Genomic DNA, 21,404 nt, shown 5'->3' with positions numbered 1-21,404 from the left:
GATTGATATTTATAAAGTTTCAAAAATAAGAAACTTTTTATTTCTTTATTCTCTATCCTTCAGCAACTAAATCTCAGATTCAATACCCTCTCATCCTATCTTAAAACTTGGCAAAAAACACCTTGACACCATCTCTAGGGTTTCTTATGTCCAAAAGATGGATGTTTTATAAAGTTTCTAAAATAGGAAGCTTCCTATTTTTTCAATCTCCATCCTTCATCAGCTAAATCTAAGGTTCAATACCCTCTGATTCTCATCCCAAAACATGCCTAGAAGTTGGTTGACATCATCTCTAGCGTTTCAATACCATAAAAGCTGGTCCTTCATCAACTAAATCTAAGTTTCAATACCATCTCATCCTCACCTCAGAACATGGCTAAAAGCTCATTTACCCCATCTCTAGGGTCTACTATGGCTAAAAATTGATGTTTTGAAAAGTTTCTAAGATAAGAAACTTTCTATTTTTTCAATCTCCTTGCTTTATGAACTAAATCTAAGATTCAATACCATCTCGTCCTGATCTCAAAACTTGGCAAAAAGCTTATTAACACTATCTCGAGGATTTCCCACGTCTAAAAGATGGATGTTTTATAAAGTTTCTAAAATAATAAACCTTCTATTTCTTCAATCTCCATCCTTCATCAACTAAATCTAAGATTAAATACCATCTAATCCTCATCTCAAAATGTTGCTAAAAGCTCTACGACACCATCTGTAGGGTTTATTAAGTATAAAAGTTTGATGTTTTAGAAAGTTTCTAAAATGGGAAACATTTTTGTCTTTCAATCTCCATCATTCAGCAAGTAAATCTAAGATTCAGTACCCTCTCATTCTCATCTCAAAACTTTGCTAAAAGCTCCTAGACACCATCTCTCGAGTTTCCAATGTCTCAAAGATTGATGTTTTATAAAGTTTCTAAAATTAGAAACTTTCTATTTGTTCAATCTCCATCCTTCATCAGCTAAATCTAAGATTCAATACCATCTCATCATCAATCCAAAACTTGGCTAAAAGCTCATTGACACCATCTCTAGGGTCAGCTATGTCTAAACGATGGATGTTATATAAACTTTCTATTTTTTCAATCTCCATCCTTTATCAACAAAATCCAAGATCCAATACCTTCACATCCTCATCTCAAAACTTGACTGAAAGCTCCTTAACACCATCTCTAGGATTTCCTATGTCTAAAAGATGGATATTTTATAAAGTTTCTAAAACAAGAAACTTTCTACTTTTTCAATCTCCATCTTCCATTAACTAAATCTAAGATTTAAAACCATCTCATCATCATTTCAAAACTTGGCAAAAAGCTCTTTGACACCATCTCTAGGGTCTCTTATGTCTAAAAGATGGATGTTTTAGATTTTCTAAAATAAGAAACTTTCTATTTTTTAATTCTATATCCTCTATCAACTAAATCTAAGATTCAAAACCATCTCATCCTCTGCTACAAACTTGGCTAAAAGCTTCTTTAAACCACATCTAGGGTTTTCTATGTCTAAAAGATGAATGTTTTATAAAGTTTCTAAAGTAAGAAATTTTGTAATTTTTCAATCTCCATCCTTCATCAACTAAATCTATGATTCAATACCACCTAATCCTCATCTTAAAACATAGCTAAAAGCACTTCGACACCATATCTAGGATTTACAAAAAGTAAAAGATTGATATTTATAAAGTTTCTAAAATTAGAAACTTTTTATTTCTTCAATCTTTATCCTTCAGCAACGAAATCTAAGATTCAATACCATCTCATCCTACTCTTAAAACTTGGAAAAAAACTCCTTGACACCTTCTCTAGGGTTTCTTATGCCCAAAAGATGGATGTTTTATAAAGTTTCTAAAATACGAAGCTTTCTATTTTTTCAATCTCCATCCTTAATCAGCTAAATCTAAGATTCAATACCCTCTTATCCTCAACCCAAAACGTGGCTAGAAGTTGCTTGACATCATCTCTAGGGTTTCAATACCATAATAGGTGGTCCTTCATCAACTAAATCTAAGTTTCAATACCATCTTATCCTCACCTCAAAACATGGCTAAAAGCTCATTGACCCCATCTCTAGGGTCTTTTATGGCTAAAAAATGATGTTTTGAAAAGTTTCTAAGATAAGAAACTTTCTATTTTTTCAATCTCTTTGCTTTATCAACTAAATCTAAGATTCAATACCATCTCGTCCTGATCTCAAAACTTGGCAAAATGCTTATTAACACTATCTCGAGGATTTCCCACGTCTAAAAGATGGATGTTTTATAAAGTTTGTAAAATAATAAGCTATCTATTTCTTCAATCTCCATCCTTCAACTAAATCTAAGATTCAATACCATCTAATCCTCATCTCAAAATGTTGCTAAAAGCTCATTGACACCATCTCTAGGGTTTACTAAGTATAAAAGTTTGATGTTCTATAAAGTTTCTAAAATGGGAAACTTTTTTTTCTTTCGATCTCCATCATTCAGCAACTAAATATAAGATTCAGTACCCTCTCATTCTCATCTCAAAACTTTGCTAAAAGCTACTTGACACCATCTCTCGAGTTTCCAATGTCTCAAAGATGGATGTTTTATAAAGTTTCTAAAATAAGAAACTTTCTATTTTTTCAATCTGCATCCTTCATCAGCTAAATCTATGATTCAATACCATCTCATCATCAATCCAAAACTTGGCTAAAAGCTCATTGACACCATCTCTAGGTTTAGCTATGTCTAAACGATGGATGTTATATAAACTTTCAATTTTTTCAATCTCCATCCTTTATCAACAAAATCCAAGATCCAATACCATCACATCCTCATCTCAAAACTTGACTGAAAGCTCCTTTACACCATCTATAGTATTTCCTATGTCTAAAAGATGGATATTTTATAAAGTTTATAAAACAAGAAACTCTCTACTTTTTCAATCTCCATCTTCCATCAACTAAATCTAAGATTTAAAACCACCTCATCATCATCCCAAAACTTTGCTAAAAGCTCTTTGACACCATCTCCAGGTTCTCTTTTGTCTAAAAGATTGATGTTTTAGAGTTTCTAAAATAGGAAACATTCTATTTTTTAATTCAATATCTTGTATCAACTAAATCTAAGATTCAATACCATTTCATCCTCTTCTACAAACTTGGATAAAAGCTTATTTACACAACATCTAGGGTTTTCTATGTCTAAAAGATTGATGTTTTATAAAGTTTCTAAAATAAGAAACTTTGTAATTTTTCAATCTGCATCCTTCATCAACTACATCTAGGATTCAATACCACCTAATCCTCATCTTAAAAAATAGCTAAAAGCACTTCGACACCATATCTAGGATCTACAAAAAGTAAAAGATTGATATTTATAAAGTTTCTAAAATAAGAAACTTTTTATTTCTTCAATCGCTATCCTTCAGCAACAAAATCTAAGATTCAATACCCTCTCATCCTACTCTTAAAACTTGGCAAAAAACTCCTTGACACTTACTCTAGGGTTTCTTATGCCCAAAAGATGGATGTTTCATAAAGTTTCTAAAATAAGAAGCTTTCTATTTTTTCAATCTCCATCCTTCATCAGCTAAATCTAAGATTCAATACCCTCTTATCCTCAACCCAAAACGTGGCTAGAAGTTGGTTGACATCATCTATAGGGTTTCAATACCATAAAAGGTGGTCCTTCATCAACTAAATCTAAGTTTCAATACCATCTTATCCTTACCTCAAAACATGGCTAAAAGCTCATTGACCCCATCTCTAGGGTCTTTTATGGCTAAAAATTGATGTTTTGAAAAGTTTCTAAGATAAGAAACTTTCTATTTTTTCAATCTCCTTGCTTTATCAACTAAATCTAAGATTCAATACCATCACGTCTTGATCTCAAAACTTGGCAAAAAGCTTATTCACACTATCTCGAGGATTTCCCACGTCTAAATGATGGAAGTTTTATAAAGTTTGTAAAATAATAAACTTTCTATTTCTTCAATCTCCATCCTTCATCAACTAAATCTAAGATTCAATATCATCTAATCCTGATCTCAAAATGTTGCTAAAAGCTCTTTGACACCATCTCTAGGGTTTACTAAGTATAAAAGTTTGATGTTTTATAAAGTTTCTAAAATACGAAACTTTTTTTTCTTTCAATCTCCATCATTCAGCAACTAAATCTAAGATTCAGTACCTTCTCATTCTCATCTCAAACCTTTACTAAAAGCTCCTTGACACCATCTCTCGAGTTTCCAATGTCTCAAAGATTGATGTTTTATAAAGTTTCTAAAATTAGAAACTTTGTATTTGTTCAATCTCCATCCTTAGCTAAATCTAAGATTCAATACCATCTCATCATCAATCCAAAACTTGGCTAAAAGCTCATTGACACCATCTCTAGGGTCAGCTATGTCTAGACGATGGATGTTATATAAACTTTCTATTTTTTCAATCTCCATCCTTTATCAACAAAATCCAAGATCCAATACCATCACATCCTCATCTCAAAACTTGACTGAAAGCACCTTAACACCATCTCTAGGATTTCCTATGTCTAAAAGATGGATATTTTATAAAGTTTCTAAAACAAGAAACTTTCTACTTTTTCAATCTCCATCTTCCATCAACTCAATCTAAGATTTAAAACGATCTCATCTTCATCCCAAAACTTTGCTAAAAGCTCTTTGACACCATCTCCAGGGTCTCTTATGTCTAAAAGATAGATGTTTTAGAGTTTCTAAAATAAGAAACTTTCAATTTTTTAATTTGATATCCTCTATCAAGTAAATCTAAGATTCAATACCATCTCATCCTCTTCTACAAACTTGGCTAAAAGCTTCTTTACACGACATCTAGGGTTTTCTATGTCTAAAAGATGGATGTTTTATAAAGTTTCTAAAATAAGAAACTTTGTAATTTTTCAATCTCCATCGTTCATCAACTACATCTAGGATTCAATACCACCTGATCCTCATCTCAAAACTTAGCTAAATGCAATTCGACACCAAATCTAGGGTTCCCAAAAAGTAAAAGATTGATATTTATAAAGTTTCTAAAATAAGAAACTTTTTATTTCTTCAATCTCTATCCTTCAGCAACTAAATCTAAGATTCAATACCCTCTCATCATAATCTTAAAACTTGGCAAAAAACTCATTGACACCATCGTCGATTTCCGACGTCTAAAAGATAGATGTTTTATAAAGTTTGTAAAATAATAAACTTTCTATTTCTTCAATCTCCATCCTTCATCAACTAAATCTAAGATTCAATACCATCTAATCCTCATCTCAAAATGTTGCTAAAAGCTCTTTGACACCATCTGTAGGGTTTATTAAGTATAAAAGTTTGATGTTTTCGAAAGTTTCTAAAATGGGAAATTTTTTTTCTTTCAATCTCCATCATTCAGCAACTAAATCTAAGATTCCGTACCATCTCATTCTCATCTCAAAACTTTGCTAAAAGCTCATTGACACCATCTCTCGAGTTTCCAATGTCTCAAAGATGGATGTTTTATAAAGTTTCTAAAATAAGAAACTTTCTATTTTTTCAATCTCCATCCTTCATCAGCTTAATTTAAGATTCAATACCATCTCATCATCAATCCAAAAGTTGGCTAAACGCTCATTGACACCATCTCTAGGGTCAGCTATGTCTAAATGATGGATGTTATATCAACTTTCTATTTTTTCAATCTCCATCCTATATCAACAAAATCCAAGATCAAATACCATCACATCCTCATCTCAAAACTTGACTGAAAGCTCGTTAACACCATCTCTAGGATTTTCTATGTCTAAAAGATTGATATTTTATAAAGTTTCTAAAACAAGAAACTGTCTACTTTTTCAATCTCCTTCTTCCATCAACTAAATCTAAGATTTAAAACCATCTCATCAACATCCCAAAACTTGGCTAAAAGCTCTTTGACACCATCTCTAGGGTCTCTTATGTCTAAAAGATGGATGTTTTAAAGTTTCTAAAATAAGAAACTTTCTATTATTTAATTCAATATCCTCTATCAACTAAATCTAAGATTCAATACCATCTCATCATCTTCTTCAAACTTGGCTAAAAGCTTCTTTACACCACATCTACGGTTTTCTATGTCTAAAAGATGGATGTTTTATAAAGTTTCTAAAATAAGAAACTTTGTAATTTTTCAATCTCCATCCTTAATCAACTAAATCTATGATTCAATACCACCTAATCCTCATCTGAAAACATTGCTAAAAGCACTTCGACACCATATCTAGGGTTTACAAAAAGTAAAATATTGATATTTATAAAGTTTCTAAAATAAGAAACTTTTTATTTCTTCAATCTCTATCCTTCAGCAACTAAATCTAAGATTCAATACCCTGTCATCCTAATCTTAAACTTGGCAAAAAACTCCTTGACACCATCTCTAGGGTTTTTTATGTCCAAAAGATTGATGTTTTATAAAGTTTCTAAAATAAGAAGCTTTCTATTTTTTCAATCTCGATTCTTCATCAGCTATATCTAAGATTCAATACCATCTGATCCTCAACCCAAAACGTGGCTACAAGTTGGTTGACATCATCTCTAGAGTTTCAATACCATAAAAGGTGGTCCTTCATCAACTAAATCTAAGTTTCAATATCATCTCGTCCTCACCTCGAAACATGGCTAAAAGCTCATTGACCCCATCTCTAGGGTCTCCTATGGCTAAAAATTGATGTTTTGAAAAGTTTCTAAGATAAGAAACTTTCTATTTTTTCAATCTCCTTGTTTTATCATCTGAATCTAAGATTCAATACCATCTCGTCCAGATCTCAAAACTTGGCCAAAAGCTTATTAACACTATCTCGAGGATTTTCCACGTCTAAAAGATGGATGTTTTATAAAGTTTCTAAAATAATAAACCTTCTGTTTCTTCAATCTCCATCCTTCATCAACAAAATCTAAGATTAAATACCATCTAATCCTCATCTCAAATTGTTGCTAAAAAAGCTCTTTGACACCATCTCTAGGGTTTACTAAGTATAAAAGTTTGATGTTCTATAAAGTTTCTAAAATGGGAAACTTTTTTTTCTTTCGATCTCCATCATTCAGCAACTAAATATAAGATTCAGTACCCTCTCATTCTCATCTCAAAACTTTGCTAAAAGCTACTTGACACCATCTCTCGAGTTTCCAATGTCTCAAAGATGGATGTTTTATAAAGTTTCTAAAATAAGAAACTTTCTATTTTTTCAATCTGCATCCTTCATCAGCTAAATCTATGATTCAATACCATCTCATCATCAATCCAAAACTTGGCTAAAAGCTCATTGACACCATCTCTAGGTTTAGCTATGTCTAAACGATGGATGTTATATAAACTTTCAATTTTTTCAATCTCCATCCTTTATCAACAAAATCCAAGATCCAATACCATCACATCCTCATCTCAAAACTTGACTGAAAGCTCCTTTACACCATCTATAGTATTTCCTATGTCTAAAAGATGGATATTTTATAAAGTTTATAAAACAAGAAACTCTCTACTTTTTCAATCTCCATCTTCCATCAACTAAATCTAAGATTTAAAACCACCTCATCATCATCCCAAAACTTTGCTAAAAGCTCTTTGACACCATCTCCAGGTTCTCTTTTGTCTAAAAGATTGATGTTTTAGAGTTTCTAAAATAGGAAACATTCTATTTTTTAATTCAATATCTTGTATCAACTAAATCTAAGATTCAATACCATTTCATCCTCTTCTACAAACTTGGATAAAAGCTTATTTACACAACATCTAGGGTTTTCTATGTCTAAAAGATTGATGTTTTATAAAGTTTCTAAAATAAGAAACTTTGTAATTTTTCAATCTGCATCCTTCATCAACTACATCTAGGATTCAATACCACCTAATCCTCATCTTAAAAAATAGCTAAAAGCACTTCGACACCATATCTAGGATCTACAAAAAGTAAAAGATTGATATTTATAAAGTTTCTAAAATAAGAAACTTTTTATTTCTTCAATCGCTATCCTTTAGCAACAAAATCTAAGATTCAATACCCTCTCATCCTACTCTTAAAACTTGGCAAAAAACTCCTTGACACTTACTCTAGGGTTTCTTATGCCCAAAAGATGGATGTTTCATAAAGTTTCTAAAATAAGAAGCTTTCTATTTTTTCAATCTCCATCCTTCATCAGCTAAATCTAAGATTCAATACCCTCTTATCCTCAACCCAAAACGTGGCTAGAAGTTGGTTGACATCATCTATAGGGTTTCAATACCATAAAAGGTGGTCCTTCATCAACTAAATCTAAGTTTCAATACCATCTTATCCTTACCTCAAAACATGGCTAAAAGCTCATTGACCCCATCTCTAGGGTCTTTTATGGCTAAAAATTGATGTTTTGAAAAGTTTCTAAGATAAGAAACTTTCTATTTTTTCAATCTCCTTGCTTTATCAACTAAATCTAAGATTCAATACCATCACGTCTTGATCTCAAAACTTGGCAAAAAGCTTATTCACACTATCTCGAGGATTTCCCACGTCTAAAAGATGGAAGTTTTATAAAGTTTGTAAAATAATAAACTTTCTATTTCTTCAATCTCCATCCTTCATCAACTAAATCTAAGATTCAATATCATCTAATCCTGATCTCAAAATGTTGCTAAAAGCTCTTTGACACCATCTCTAGGGTTTACTAAGTATAAAAGTTTGATGTTTTATAAAGTTTCTAAAATAGGAAACTTTTTTTTCTTTCAATCTCCATCATTCAGCAACTAAATCTAAGATTCAGTACCTTCTCATTCTCATCTCAAACCTTTACTAAAAGCTCCTTGACACCATCTCTCGTGTTTCCAATATCTCAAAGATGGATGTTTTATAAAGTTTCGAAAATAAGAATCTTTCTATTTTTTCAATCTCCATCCTTCATCAGCTAAATCCAAGATTCAATACCATCTCATCATCAATCCAAAACTTGGCTAAAAGGTCATTGACACCATCTCTAGGGTCAACTATGTCTAAATGATGGATGTTATATAAACTTTCTATTTTTTCAATCTCCATCCTATATCAACAAAATCCAAGATCCAATACCATCACATTCTCATCTCAAAACTTGACTGAAAGCCCCTTAACACCATCTCTAGGATTCCTATGTCTAAAAGATGGATATTTTATAAAGTTTCTAAAACAAGAAACTGTCTACTTTTTCAATCTCCTTCTTCCATCAACTAAATCTAAGATTTAAAACCATCTCATCATCATCCCAAAACTTGGCTAAAAGCTCTTTGACACTATCTCTAGGGTCTCTTATGTCAAAGATATGGATGTTTTAGAGTTTCAAAAATAAGAAACTTTCTATTTTTTAATTCAATATCCTCTATCAACTAAATCTAAGATTCAATACCATCTCATCATTTTCTACAAACTTGGCTAAAAGATTCTTTACACCACATCTAGGGTTTTCTATGTCTAAAAGATGGATGTTTTATAAAGTTTATAAAATAAGAAACATTCTAATTTTTCAATCTCCATCCTTGATCAACTAAATCTATGATTCAATACCACCTATTACTCATCTGAAATCTTAGCTAAAAGCACTTCGACACCATAGCTAGGGTTTAAAAAAAGCAAAAGATTGATATCATAAAGTTTCTAAAAGAAGAAACTTTTTATTTCTTCAATCTCTATCCTTCAGGAACTAAAAATAAGATTCAATACGCTCTCATCCTAATCTTAAAACTTGACAAAAAACTCCTTGACACCTTCTCTAGGGTTTCTTATGCCCAAAAGATGGATGTTTTATAAAGTTTCTAAAATAAGAAGCTTTCTATTTTTTCAATCTCCATCCTTCATCAGCTAAATCTAAGATTCAATACCCTCTTATCCTCAACCCAAAACGTGGCTAGAAATTGGTTGACATCATCTCTAGGGTTTCAATACCATAAAAGGTGATCCTTCATCAACTAAATCTAAGTTTCAATACCATCTCATCCTTACCTCAAAACGTGGCTAAAAGCTCATTAACCCCATCTCTAGGGTCTCCTATGGCTAAAAATTGATGTTTTGAAAAGTTTCTAAGATAAGAAACTTTCTATTTTTTCAATCTCCTTGCTTTATCAACTAAATCTAAGATTCAATACCATCTCGTCCTAATCTCAAAACTTGGCAAAATGCTTATTAAAACTATCTCGAGGATTTCCCACGTCTAAAAAATGAATGTTTTATAAAGTTTGTAAAATAATAAACTTTCTGTTTCTTCAATCTCCATCCTTCATCAACTAAAACTAAGATTCAATACCACATAATCCGCATCTCAAAATGTTGCTAAAAGCTCTTTGACACCATCTGTAAGGTTTATTAAGTATAAAAGTTTGATGTTTTAGAAAGTTTCTAAAATGGGAAACATTTTTGTCTTTCAATCTCCATTCAGTACCCTCTCATTCTCATCTCAAAACTTTGCTAAAAGCTCCTTAACACAATCTCTCGAGTTTCCAATGTCTCAAAGATTTATGTTTTATAAAGTTTCTAAAATTAGAAACTTTCTATTTGTTCAATCTCCATCCTTCATTAGCTAAATCTAAGGTTCAATACCATCTCATCATCAATCCAAAACTTGGCTAAAAGCTCATTGACACCATCTCTAGGGTCAGCTATGTCTAAACGATGGATGTTATATAAACTTTCTATTTTTTCAATCTCCATCCTATGTCAACAAAATCCAAGATCCAATACCATCACATCCTCATCTTAAAACTTGACTGAAAGCTCCTTAACACCGTCTCTAGGATTTCCTATGTCTAAAAGATGGATATTTTATAAAGTTTCTAAAACAAGAAACTTTCTACTTTTTCCATCTCCATCTTCCATCAACTAAATCTAAGATTTAAAACCATTTCATCATCATCCCAAAACTTGGCTAAAAGCTCTTTGACACCATCTCCAGCTTCTCTTATGTCTAAAAGATGGAAGTTTTAGAGTTTCTAAAATAAGAAACTTTCTATTTTTTAATTCAATATCCTCTATCAACTAAATCTAAGATTCAATACCATCTCATCCTCTTCTATAAACTTGGCTAAAAGCTTCTTTACACCACATCTAGGGTTTTCTTTGTCTAAAAGATGAATGTTTTATAAAGTTTCTAAAATAAGAAACTTTGTACTTTTTCAATCTCCATCCTTCATCAAATAAATCTATGATTCAATACCACCTAATCCTCATCTCGAAACATTGCTAAAAGCACTTCGACACCATATCTAGGGTTTACAAAAAGTAAAAGATTGATATTTATAAAGTTTCTAAAATAAGAAGCTTTCTATTTTTTCAATCTCCATCCTCAATCAGCTAAATCTAAGATTCAATACCCTCTTATCCTCAACCCAAAACGTGGCTAGAAGTTGGTTGACATCATCTCTATGGTTTCAATACCATAAAAGGTGGTCCTTCATCAACTAAATCGAAGTTTCAATACCATATCATCCTCACCTCAAAACATGGCTAAAAGCTCATTGACCCCATCTCTAGGGTCTCCTATGGCTAAAAATTGATGTTTTAAAAAGTTTCTAAGATAAGAAACTTTCTATTTTTTCAATCTCCTTGCTTTATCAACTGAATCTAAGATTCAATACCATCTCTTCCTGATCTCAAAACTTGGCAAAAAGCTTATTAACACTATCTCGAGGATTTCCCATGTCTAAAAGATGGATGTGTTATAAAGTTTGTAAAATAATAAACTTTTTATTTTTTTCAATCTCCATCCCTCATCAACTAAATCTAAGATTCAATTAAACCTAATCCTCTTCTCAAAATGTTGCTAAAAGCTCTTTGACACCATCTCTAGGGTTTACTAAGTTTAAAAGTTTGATGTTTTATAACGTTTCTAAAATAGAAAACGTTTTTTTCTTTCAATCTCCATCATTCAGCAACTAAATCTAAGATTCTGTACCCTCTCATTCTCATCTCAAAACTTTGCTAAAAGCTCCTTGACACCATCTCTCGAGTTTCCAATGTCTAAAAGATGGATGTTTTATAAAGTTTCTAAAATAAGAAACTTTCTATTTTTTCAATCTCCATCCTTCATCGGCTAAATCTAAGATTCAATACCATCTCATCATCAATTCAAAACTTGGCTAAAAGCTCATTGACACCATCTCTAGGGTCAGATATGCCTAAACGATGGATGTTATATAAACTTTATATTTTTTGAATCTCCATCCTTTATCAACAAAATCCAGGATCCAATACCATCACATCCTCATCTCAAAACTTGACTAAAAGCTCATTAACACCATCTCTAGGATTTCTTATGTCTAATAAATGGATATTTTATAAAGTTTCTAAAACAAGAAACTTTTTACTTTTTCAAAATCCATCTTCCATCAACTAAATCTAAGATTTAAAACCATGTCATCATCATCCCAAAACTTGGCTAAAATCTCTTTGACACCATCTCAAGGGTCGCTTATGTCTAAAAGATGGATGCTTTAGAGTTTGTAAAATAAGAAACTTTCTATTTTTTAATTTAATATCCTCTATCAACTAAATCTAAGATTCAATACCATCTCATCGTCTTCTACAAACTTGGCTAAAAGCTTCTTTACACCACATCTAAGATTTTCTATGTCTAAAAGATGGATGTTTTATAAAGTTTCTAAAATAAAAAATATTCTAATTTTTCAATCTCCATCCTTGATGAACTAAATCTATGATTCAATACCACCTAATCCTCATCTGAAAACTTAGCTAAAAGCACTTCGACACCATATCTAGGGTTTATAAAAAGTAAAAGATTGATATCATAAAGTTTCTAAAAGAAGAAACTTTTTATTTCTTCAAACTCTATCCTTGAGCAACTAAATCTAAAATTCAATACCTTCTCATCCTAATTTTTTTTTTTTGATCGGTAATGCTATGGAGGCTTAAAAAGCCTACTACAGAAGGACCAAGGACCAAACAAGGAAAAATCAGAATCTCTAGGGTTTCTTATGTCCAAAACATGGATGCTTTATAAAGTTTCTAAAATAAGAAGCTTTCTATTTTTTCAATCTTCATCCTTCATCAGCTAAATCTAAGATTCAATACCCTCTGATTCTCAACCCAAAACGTGGCTAGAAGTTAGTTGACATCATCTATATGGAAACTACCATAAAAGGTGGTCCTTCATCAACTAAATCTAAGTTTCAATACCATCTCATCCTCACCTCAAAACATGGCTAAAAGCTCATTGACCCCATCTCTAGGGTCTCCTAAGACTAAAAATTGATGTTTTGAAAAGTTTCTAAAATAAGAAACTTTTTATTTTTTCAATCTTCTTACTTTATCAACTAAATCTAAGATTCAATACCATCTCGTCCTGATCTCAAAACTTGGCAAAAAGCTTATTGATACTATCTCGAGGATTTCCCACGTCTAAAAGATGGATGTTTTATAAAGTTTCTAAAATAATATGCTTTTTATTTCTTCAATCTCCATCCTTCATCAACTAAATCTAAGATTCAAAACCATCTAATCCTCATCTCAAAATGTTGCTAAAAGCTCTTTGACACCATCTTTAGGGTTAACTAAGTATAAATGTTTGATGTTCTATAAAGTTTCTAAAATAGGAAACTTTTTTTTCTTTCAATCTCCATCATTCAGCAACTAATTCTAAGATTGAATACCCTCTCATTCTCATCTCAAAACTTTGCTAAAAGTTCCTTGACACCATCTCTCGAGTTTCCAATGTCTCAAAGATGGATGTTTTATAAAGTTTCTATAATAAGAAACTTTCTATTTTTTCAATCTCCATCCTTCATCAGCTAAATCTAAGATTCAATACCATCCCATCATCAATTCAAAACTTGGCTAAAAGCTCATTGACACCATCTCTAGGGTCAGCAATGTCTAAACGATAGATGTTATATAAACTTTGTATTTTTTCAATCTCCATCCTTTATCAACAAAATCCAGGATCAAATACCATCACATCCTCATCTCAAAACTTGGCTGAAAGCTCCTTAACAACATCTCTAGGATTTTCTATTTCTAAAAGATGGATATTTTATAAAGTTTGTAAAACAAGAAACTTTCTACTTTTTCAATCTCCATCTTCCATCAACTAAATCTAAGATTTAAAACCATCTCATCATCATCCCAAAACTTGGCTAAAAGCTCTTTGACGCCATCTCTAGGGTCTCTTATGTCTAAACGATGGATATTTTAGAGTTTCTAAAATAAGAAACTTTCTATTTTTTAATTCAATATCTTCTATCAACTAAATCTAAGATTCAATACCATATCATCCTCTTCTACAAACTTGGGTAAAATATTCTTTACACCACATCTAGGATTTTCTATCTCTAAAAGATGGAGGTTTTATAAAGTTTCTAAAATAAGAAACTTTGTAATTTTTCAATCTCCATCATTCATCAACTAAATCTATGATTCAATACCACCTAATCCTCATCTGAAAACTTAGCTAAAAGCACTTCGACACCATATCTAGGGTTTATAAAAAGTAGAAGATTGATATTTATAAAGTTTCTAAAAGAAGACACTTTTTATTTCTTCAATCTCTATCCTTGAGCAACTAAATCTAAAATTCAATACCTTCTCATCCTAATCTTAAAACTTGGCAAAAAACTCCTTGACATCATCTCTAGGGTTTCTTATGTCCAAAAGATGGATGTTTTATAAAGTTTCTAAAATAAGAAGCTTTCTATTTTTTCAATCTCCATCCTTCATCAGCTAAATCTAAGATTCAATACCCTCTGATTCTCAACCCAAAACGTGGCGAGAAGTTGGTTGACATCATCTCTAGGGTTTCAATACCATAAAAGGTGGTCCTTCATCAACTAAATCTAAGTTTCAATACCATCTTATCCTCACCTCAAAACATGGCTAAAAGCTCCTTGACCCCATCTCTAGGGTCTCCTATGGCTAAAAATTGATGTTTTGAAAAGATTCTAAAACAAGAAACTTTCTATTTTTTCAATCTTCTTACTTTATCAACTAAATCTAAGATTCAATAACATCTCGTCCTGATCTCAAAACTTGGCAAAAAGCTTATTAACACTATCTCGAGGATTTCCCACGTCTAAAAGATGGATGTTTTATAAAGTTTCTAAAATAATAAACTTTCTATTTCTTCAATCTCCATCCTTCATCAACTAAATGTAAGATTCAATACCATCTCATCCTGACCTCAAAAAATGGCTAAAAGCTCCTTGACCCCATCTCTAGGGTCTCCTATGGCTAAAAATTGATGTTTTGAAAAGTTTCTAAAATAAGAAACTTTCTATTTTTTCAATCTTCTTACTTTATCAATTAAATCTAAGATTCAATACCATCTCGTCCTGATCTCAAAACTTGGCAAAAAGCTTATTAACACTATCTTGAGGATTTCCCACGTCTAAAAGATGGATGTTTTATAAAGTTTCTAAAATAATAAACTTTATATTTCTTCAATCTCCATCCTTCATCAACTAAAACTAAGATTCAATACCATCAAATCCTCATCTCAAAATGTTGCTAAAAGCTCTTTGACACCATCTCTAGGGTTTACTAGGTATAAAAGTTTGATGATTTATCAAGTTTCTAAAATAGGAAACTTTTTTTTCTTTAAATCTCCATCATTCAGCAACTAAATCTAAGATTCATTACCCTCTCATTCTCATCTCAAAACTTTGCTAAAAGCTCCTTGACACCATCTCTCGAGTTTCCAACGTCTAAAAGATGGATGTTTTATAAAGTTTCTAAAATAAGAAACTTTCTATTTTTTCAATCTCCATCATTCTCATCATACCAACTTTGAGGAGAGAGACCCTTTCTTCCCGACTCTCTCCGGCGAGAGCCGGTGGTGGCCGGCTCAGCCTCAAGGGCCCAAGCCCTCCTTCTTCCCCCTTCCCTTTCCTACCTATCCCTGACCAGGACATGGAACCTCCTGACCCAGGGATCCCAACTGACTTCCTTTCTGCCTCCGCTGCTGAAGCAAGCTTCAGGCGAGCTAGTCCTCAGAATCCAATATGTAAGGAGGACCGATCTTCATCCTCACCTAGTGGAAAATCCCATCCCATCCCTCTTCTTGAGGTTGGCTCCCAGTCCCCTCGGCAACAGAGTTTATTAACTCTGGAGCACCTCGACCAGATCCTGTCCCCCAACAGTCCAGTAAAGAAAAAAGCTTCTCACGCCAAACTGGTGAAACCCACCCATAAGAAATCCCGAAAGGCAGCTCGCATTCCCGCTTCCCCTTCGGGAGGCGACACCCTGGAAAAACATGCCCCTAAAGGGCCCACAGTCAATGACTTCCTTCTCTCAGCTAGTGCTGAGATATCTTCATCCCCCACCATGGAACCAAAGAGAAAGCTAACGCAACCTGTGTGCTCTCATTATCCTCTGGGTAATAGGGAGGAACTCGATCTTGGTCCCTTTCCTGCTCTTGGAGATACGGTAAGATCATCCTCCCCATCTAACGGCTATCCTACTTCCCCTAATAGTGCGGGCCCACCTATCAACTTCAAACTTGCAGAAGCGGGAAAGGTCGAATTGTTTTCCCACCCAGAACATGGGTTTATCTTTGAAAGACATTCTCAGCTACTCAATGCTTTATCTGCTGAGCAATACGATATTGAAGAGGATAAAAATCTCACGCCTAGTGATCTACAAGAAACTGGAACCCCCTCTTCTGCCCAGGGAAGTGCTGGCGGCAAGGGAGACGTTTCAAAAAAACCCATCCCTCAGTGGCGCTCTCTGTTCTTTAGAAGTGAAGAAAAAGAATCGACGAAGCTTCGGTTCCGTCAGCCGAGCCTCACGGAAGAAGGAAAAAAAAAATCTACTTTGCTGACGAAGAGGTTATGGAGATTGGGCAAAAATGGAGCAACTCGTTGGTGGGATATTTCATAGGTCGTCGACCTTACTTTGTTAATATTAGAGATAACTTGTTGAAAATATGGAAGATAAAGGGTGATCTTCAGGTGTTTACCCTTAATAAGGGCTTCTATCTGTTCCAGTTCTCCAGTGAGGAGGATAGCAGATATGTCCTGGAGATGTGTGATCATTCCTACGGGGGTAGACCCCTAATTCTTCGCAAATGGAGCCCAGAAACCCCTTTGGAGAAGCTCAACCTCACCTCTGTCCCAATTTGGATCCGCCTCCCAGGGCTTCCTCTTCAGTTTTGGAGTGCTAATGGGATTAGTAAAATTGCCAGTTACATTGGAAACCCCCTATATATGGACTCTAAAACTGCTGATTCAACCAGACTGAGCTATGCCCGATGTTGCATCGAAGTTGAACCTGGGAATCCTTATCCTGATGCTATCCCCATTCACACCTCCAAGGGAGTCCACATCCAAGAAGTCCAATATGACTGGAAACCACAGGCTTGCAAGCTGTGCTCCAATTTCAGTCACACATCTGAAGCATGCCCCAAAACATCTTTGCAAGTTCGAGAGCAGAAGCCTACTCAGATTTGGAGGCAGGTAACAAGAGTAACAGGACCTCCTACTGGTGCAGATTCTGTTATCAATGGCAAGGATCCTGAGGAGGGAACACTTAATCCCTCTTCAAGAATCCCAGCTAGTGCTGCCTCTGATGGTAAGAACTCTGTGGAGGAAATTCCAGGTTTTGCCTCATGTGACAAAAATCACCGCTTGGAAATCTCTCCTGTTGAATCTCCTAGTCTTCATCCCCTCATTCCGATGCAGAATAGCTATAAAGCGCTTGAGGACCTTAATGATTCAGAATCTGAGGAAAGCCCAACTCTGGTTGAAGATCACGTCCAGGAAGCTCAGGAATTAAATGGCTCTGATAGTTCCCAACTCCATGTCTGCGTAACGCCTCCTTCTGGTAGGCCCAACAAACTTCCCTCGCCCTGTTCTGATGGTAGTACTCGGAACTTGGAATGTTAGGGGCCTATGCTCCGAAACTAAAAGGGGGGATATAAAGCGGATCATCCACGAGAACAAGCTCTCCTTCTTGTGCCTGGCTGAACCCAAAGCTAAAGAAGTTGATGTGCAGAGGTACTTGTCTGACATTAGCGACAATTGGAAGTGCCAAACCAACTCTGAATTCTGTACCAAAGGGAGAATCTGGGTCCTCTGGGACCCAAAGGTGATTTCCTTCCAAGTGCTCTATATGAATTCCCAAATTATCCACGGAGGGTGCCACTGTAGCTTGACTGGTCACTACATTCAACTATCTGCCATCTATGCATCTAACGATGCTCTCGAGCGCAGGCAACTCTGGGCATCTTTAGTGGGGCTCGTTCTGGCTGCTCAGGTTCCTTGGATTGCTTTGGGAGATTTCAATATTACTCGTTTTGCTGATGAGAGATGGGGAGGAGCTGATCCTAACACCTCTGACATGAATGATTTCAATGCCTGTATTGAGGACTGTTCTCTTCTTGACTTAAGATCCGTTGGGCAAACTCTCTCTTGGACTAACAGCTCTCGCACTGGTCACCTTAAACTTCGTCGGCTTGAGAGAGCTTTAGTGAACGAGGAATGGCTTCATGGGTTCCCAATCTCCTATGTTCACTACAAAAATCTTGGGTTATCTGATCACTCCCCTCTCATTGTTTCCACTTCCCCTGTACCATCTACAGGGGGAAAACCTTTCAAATTCCATAACATGTGGCTTTCTGACACTTCCCTCTATGAGGTTGTTGAGAGAGCTTGGGTCCTAAAGATCAGTGGGAATCCAATGTTCAGGCTATTCAAGAAACTCCAAGGTACTAAGAGAGCTATAAAATTCTGGAATCACAATAGTTTCGGGCGGATTCACATCCTGGCTCCTCAAGTCAGGAAAGATTTAGATGAGATCCAAACTAAGATTGGGCTGGACCCTCGGAACCTTAGCCTCAAAGCTGCGGAACAAGACATCCGGGAAAAGTTCATCCGGACAGCCCAGCAGGAGGAGAGTTTGTTTCATCAAAAATCCAGAGTTGACTGGCTCAATCTTGGTGACTCTAATACGGAGTTTTTTCACTCTGCTATGTCCATGCGCAGAAACCAGAATCAGATTCAGGCAATTGAAGATGCTAATGGGGAATTTTGTACTGAACCCAAGGGAATTGCGGATATCCTGGTCAATCACTTCTCTTGCCTGCTTAACCACGATTCCCCTATGATTGGAGACCTTCCTGCCCCCCAGTATACTCTGGCCCCTGATGAGGCCCATGACCTTGTCAGACCTTTCCAGGCCGAGGAAATAAAGGAGGTGGTTTTCAAGTGTGATGGGAACCGGGCCCCTGGCCCTGGTGGCTTTAATGGGGTTTTTTTCAAACACTTCTGGTACCTAATTGGGGCTGAGGTTATTGAAGCCATCCAAATTTTCTTTCGCACTGGTAACCTCCTTCCTGCCTTCAACACCACTTTCATAGCTCTGATTCCAAAATGTAGTGGAGCATCCTCCCCCAACCATTTTAGACCCATCTCCTTGTGCAATTTCTTCTTTAAAATCATCACTAAGTTGATGGCGTCTAGGCTCAGTAAAGTGTTGAATAGGATTGTCAGCCCCAACCAATCTGCGTTCATCAAGGATCGGCTTATCCAAGATAATATCCTCCTCTCTCATGACCTGTGCCACAACTTCCACAAAGATTCGAATCCGAAAGCCTTATGTCTAAAGATTGACCTGAAAAAAGCTTATGATTATGTTATTCATGAAGCCCTCCTTGGATTCATGAGAAAAATTGGGTTCCCCAACTTGTGGTGCACCTGGATTTCTAAGTGCATTGCCTCTCCTTCTTTCTCGGTTCTGCTCAATGGCTCCCCAAAGGGATTCTTTCAGTCCTCTAACGGGCTCCGACAAGGAGATCCTCTGTCCCCTCTGTTATTCTGTCTGGTAATGGAAATCTTCTCCTGCATGTTGAATTCGACTCAAGCCTTGGGAAAAATCAAAACTCCGTTTCCAAAGGAAATCTTACTATAAACCAGGTCATGTATGCTGATGATGTTATGATTTTCATTACCCCCGACATTGAATCTGTTGCAGGGATAAAGGACTGCCTCCAATCTTTCAAGCTCATTGCTGGTCTGGATGTCAACTTCCAGAAAAGTGAAGCTTACCTGTCCGGTATTTCTGCCCAACTCAAAGACCAGATTTGCTCTTCCCTCTGCATCAAGGAAGGTTCGCTCCCCATTAAATACTTGGGGCTCCCTCTGATCACCAAGAGACTGTCCAGTCATGATTGCCAGCCGTTATTAACCAAAATTCGGAGCAGATTAGGCATGTGGAATAATAAAAAGCTCTCCCGGGCGGGGCGAATAGAATTGATCAAAGCTGTTCTCACCTCCTTTCAGATTTATTGGTTTGCTACCTACAACATCCCCATGGGAATTCTGCTTGAGATTGAGAAAATATTCAGAAATTTCCTCTGGAGGGGGTCTGACCAGCAGAATCGGTACTCTCCAATTGCTTGGGCGGTGGTCTGTCGGCCAAAAAGAGAAGGGGGTGTGGGGCTCCGCAGCGTTATTGATATCAACAGAGCCTCTCAATTAAAACTACTCTGGCACATTGTTCAGAACAGGGAATCTTTGTGGGTTAGATGGTTCAAAATCAAATACCTCAAGAAAAGTACCTGTTGGAATAGACCTATGCCTTCGAACCCAGCCTGGGGGGTGAGAAGTATCTTTAATTGTAGAGATTTGGCGAAGCCTTTTCTGTGCTACTGTGTGGGAAAAGGTAAGAGCATTGATTTTTGGACTGATCCGTGGCATCCGGATGGACCCGTATACACTCAAACCTCTGAAGGCGAGTTGTTCTGTCTCACTAAGCAGATATCCATTGAATATATGCAGCAAGATGGGAGCTGGGATCACATCTTCCACCAAACTCATTTGCCTCAACTCCACAGAATTCTGAAAACTGGACTGTTCTCTAATCATAATGTTGACAGAATTATTTGGAAAGGTAACCCAAATGGCAAATTTTCTCTTCGATCTGCTTGGAACCAATGTAGAACTCGTTGGACTGAGGTTCCATGGTTCATGACTGTCTGGCATAAAGGCCATATCCCTAAGTATAGCTTCACCACCTGGCAAGCAATGCATAACCGGCTCAGTACTCGGGACAGGCTTTGCTTCCTCGGATCCCATAGAGATCTCAGATGTCTGCTCTGTAATGCTGGCCCAGAATCTGTGAACCATCTCTTCTTTCGCTGCTCCTATTCGGCATGGATCTGGAGATCTATTCTATGGCGATGTGGGATCAGAAGGAAGCCGCTCAAGACCCTCATATTGGAAGAGAATTGGATTCGGTAAAAGTTTAAAGGGGAAGGGCAAGCCACCTCGATTATGCGGCTTAGTTTTTGTATGGTGGTGTCCATAATCTGGAGAGAGAGGAACAGCCGGCTGTACGGGAAGCCCCTTTGCCATAAGAAGAGTACCCTCCACAGTTGCCTCAGTGTCATTCATTCTAGGTTTGCTCATCTTCACCTGGATGATTTTATTAGTCGGAACAATGTAGCAACGGCTGCAAATTTTGGCCTTCCCTGTATCCAA

The 21,404-nt window shown here is 35.6% G+C and overlaps 1 protein-coding gene across 1 annotated transcript; it reads left to right on the top strand.

Moving 5' to 3' along the window:
• Window positions 1-15,837: 15,837 nt before the first annotated feature.
• On the top strand, window positions 15,838-21,164 carry LOC143888520 (uncharacterized). The gene is made up of 4 exons (XM_077392975.1): window positions 15,838-16,699; window positions 16,807-17,805; window positions 17,900-19,746; window positions 19,839-21,164. Exons 1-4 carry the CDS (start codon window positions 15,838-15,840, stop codon window positions 21,162-21,164), a joined length of 5,034 nt encoding a protein of 1,677 aa, XP_077249090.1.
• The last annotated feature ends 240 nt before the right edge of the window (window positions 21,165-21,404 follow it).

Source organism: Tasmannia lanceolata, unplaced genomic scaffold, assembly GCF_043159265.1.
Source record: "Tasmannia lanceolata isolate RefF3 unplaced genomic scaffold, GAP_Taslan_0.1 ptg000012l, whole genome shotgun sequence".
Classification (NCBI taxonomy): Eukaryota; Viridiplantae; Streptophyta; class Magnoliopsida; order Canellales; family Winteraceae; genus Tasmannia; species Tasmannia lanceolata.
The sequence above is the reverse complement of the archived record's forward strand: the minus strand, read 5'-3'. Positions and strand labels throughout refer to the sequence as shown.

Bases quoted from the DNA above. Each gene is read 5' to 3' on its own strand.
- LOC143888520 (XM_077392975.1), top strand. From the start codon at position 15,838: ATGGAACCTCCTGACCCAGGGATCCCAACTGACTTCCTTTCTGCCTCC. The intron at 16,700-16,806 runs GTCAGCCGAGCC...GATATTTCATAG, and splicing joins ATCGACGAAGCTTCGGTTCC to GTCGTCGACCTTACTTTGTT. The intron at 19,747-19,838 runs GTAATGGAAATC...ACTATAAACCAG, and splicing joins CCCCTCTGTTATTCTGTCTG to GTCATGTATGCTGATGATGT.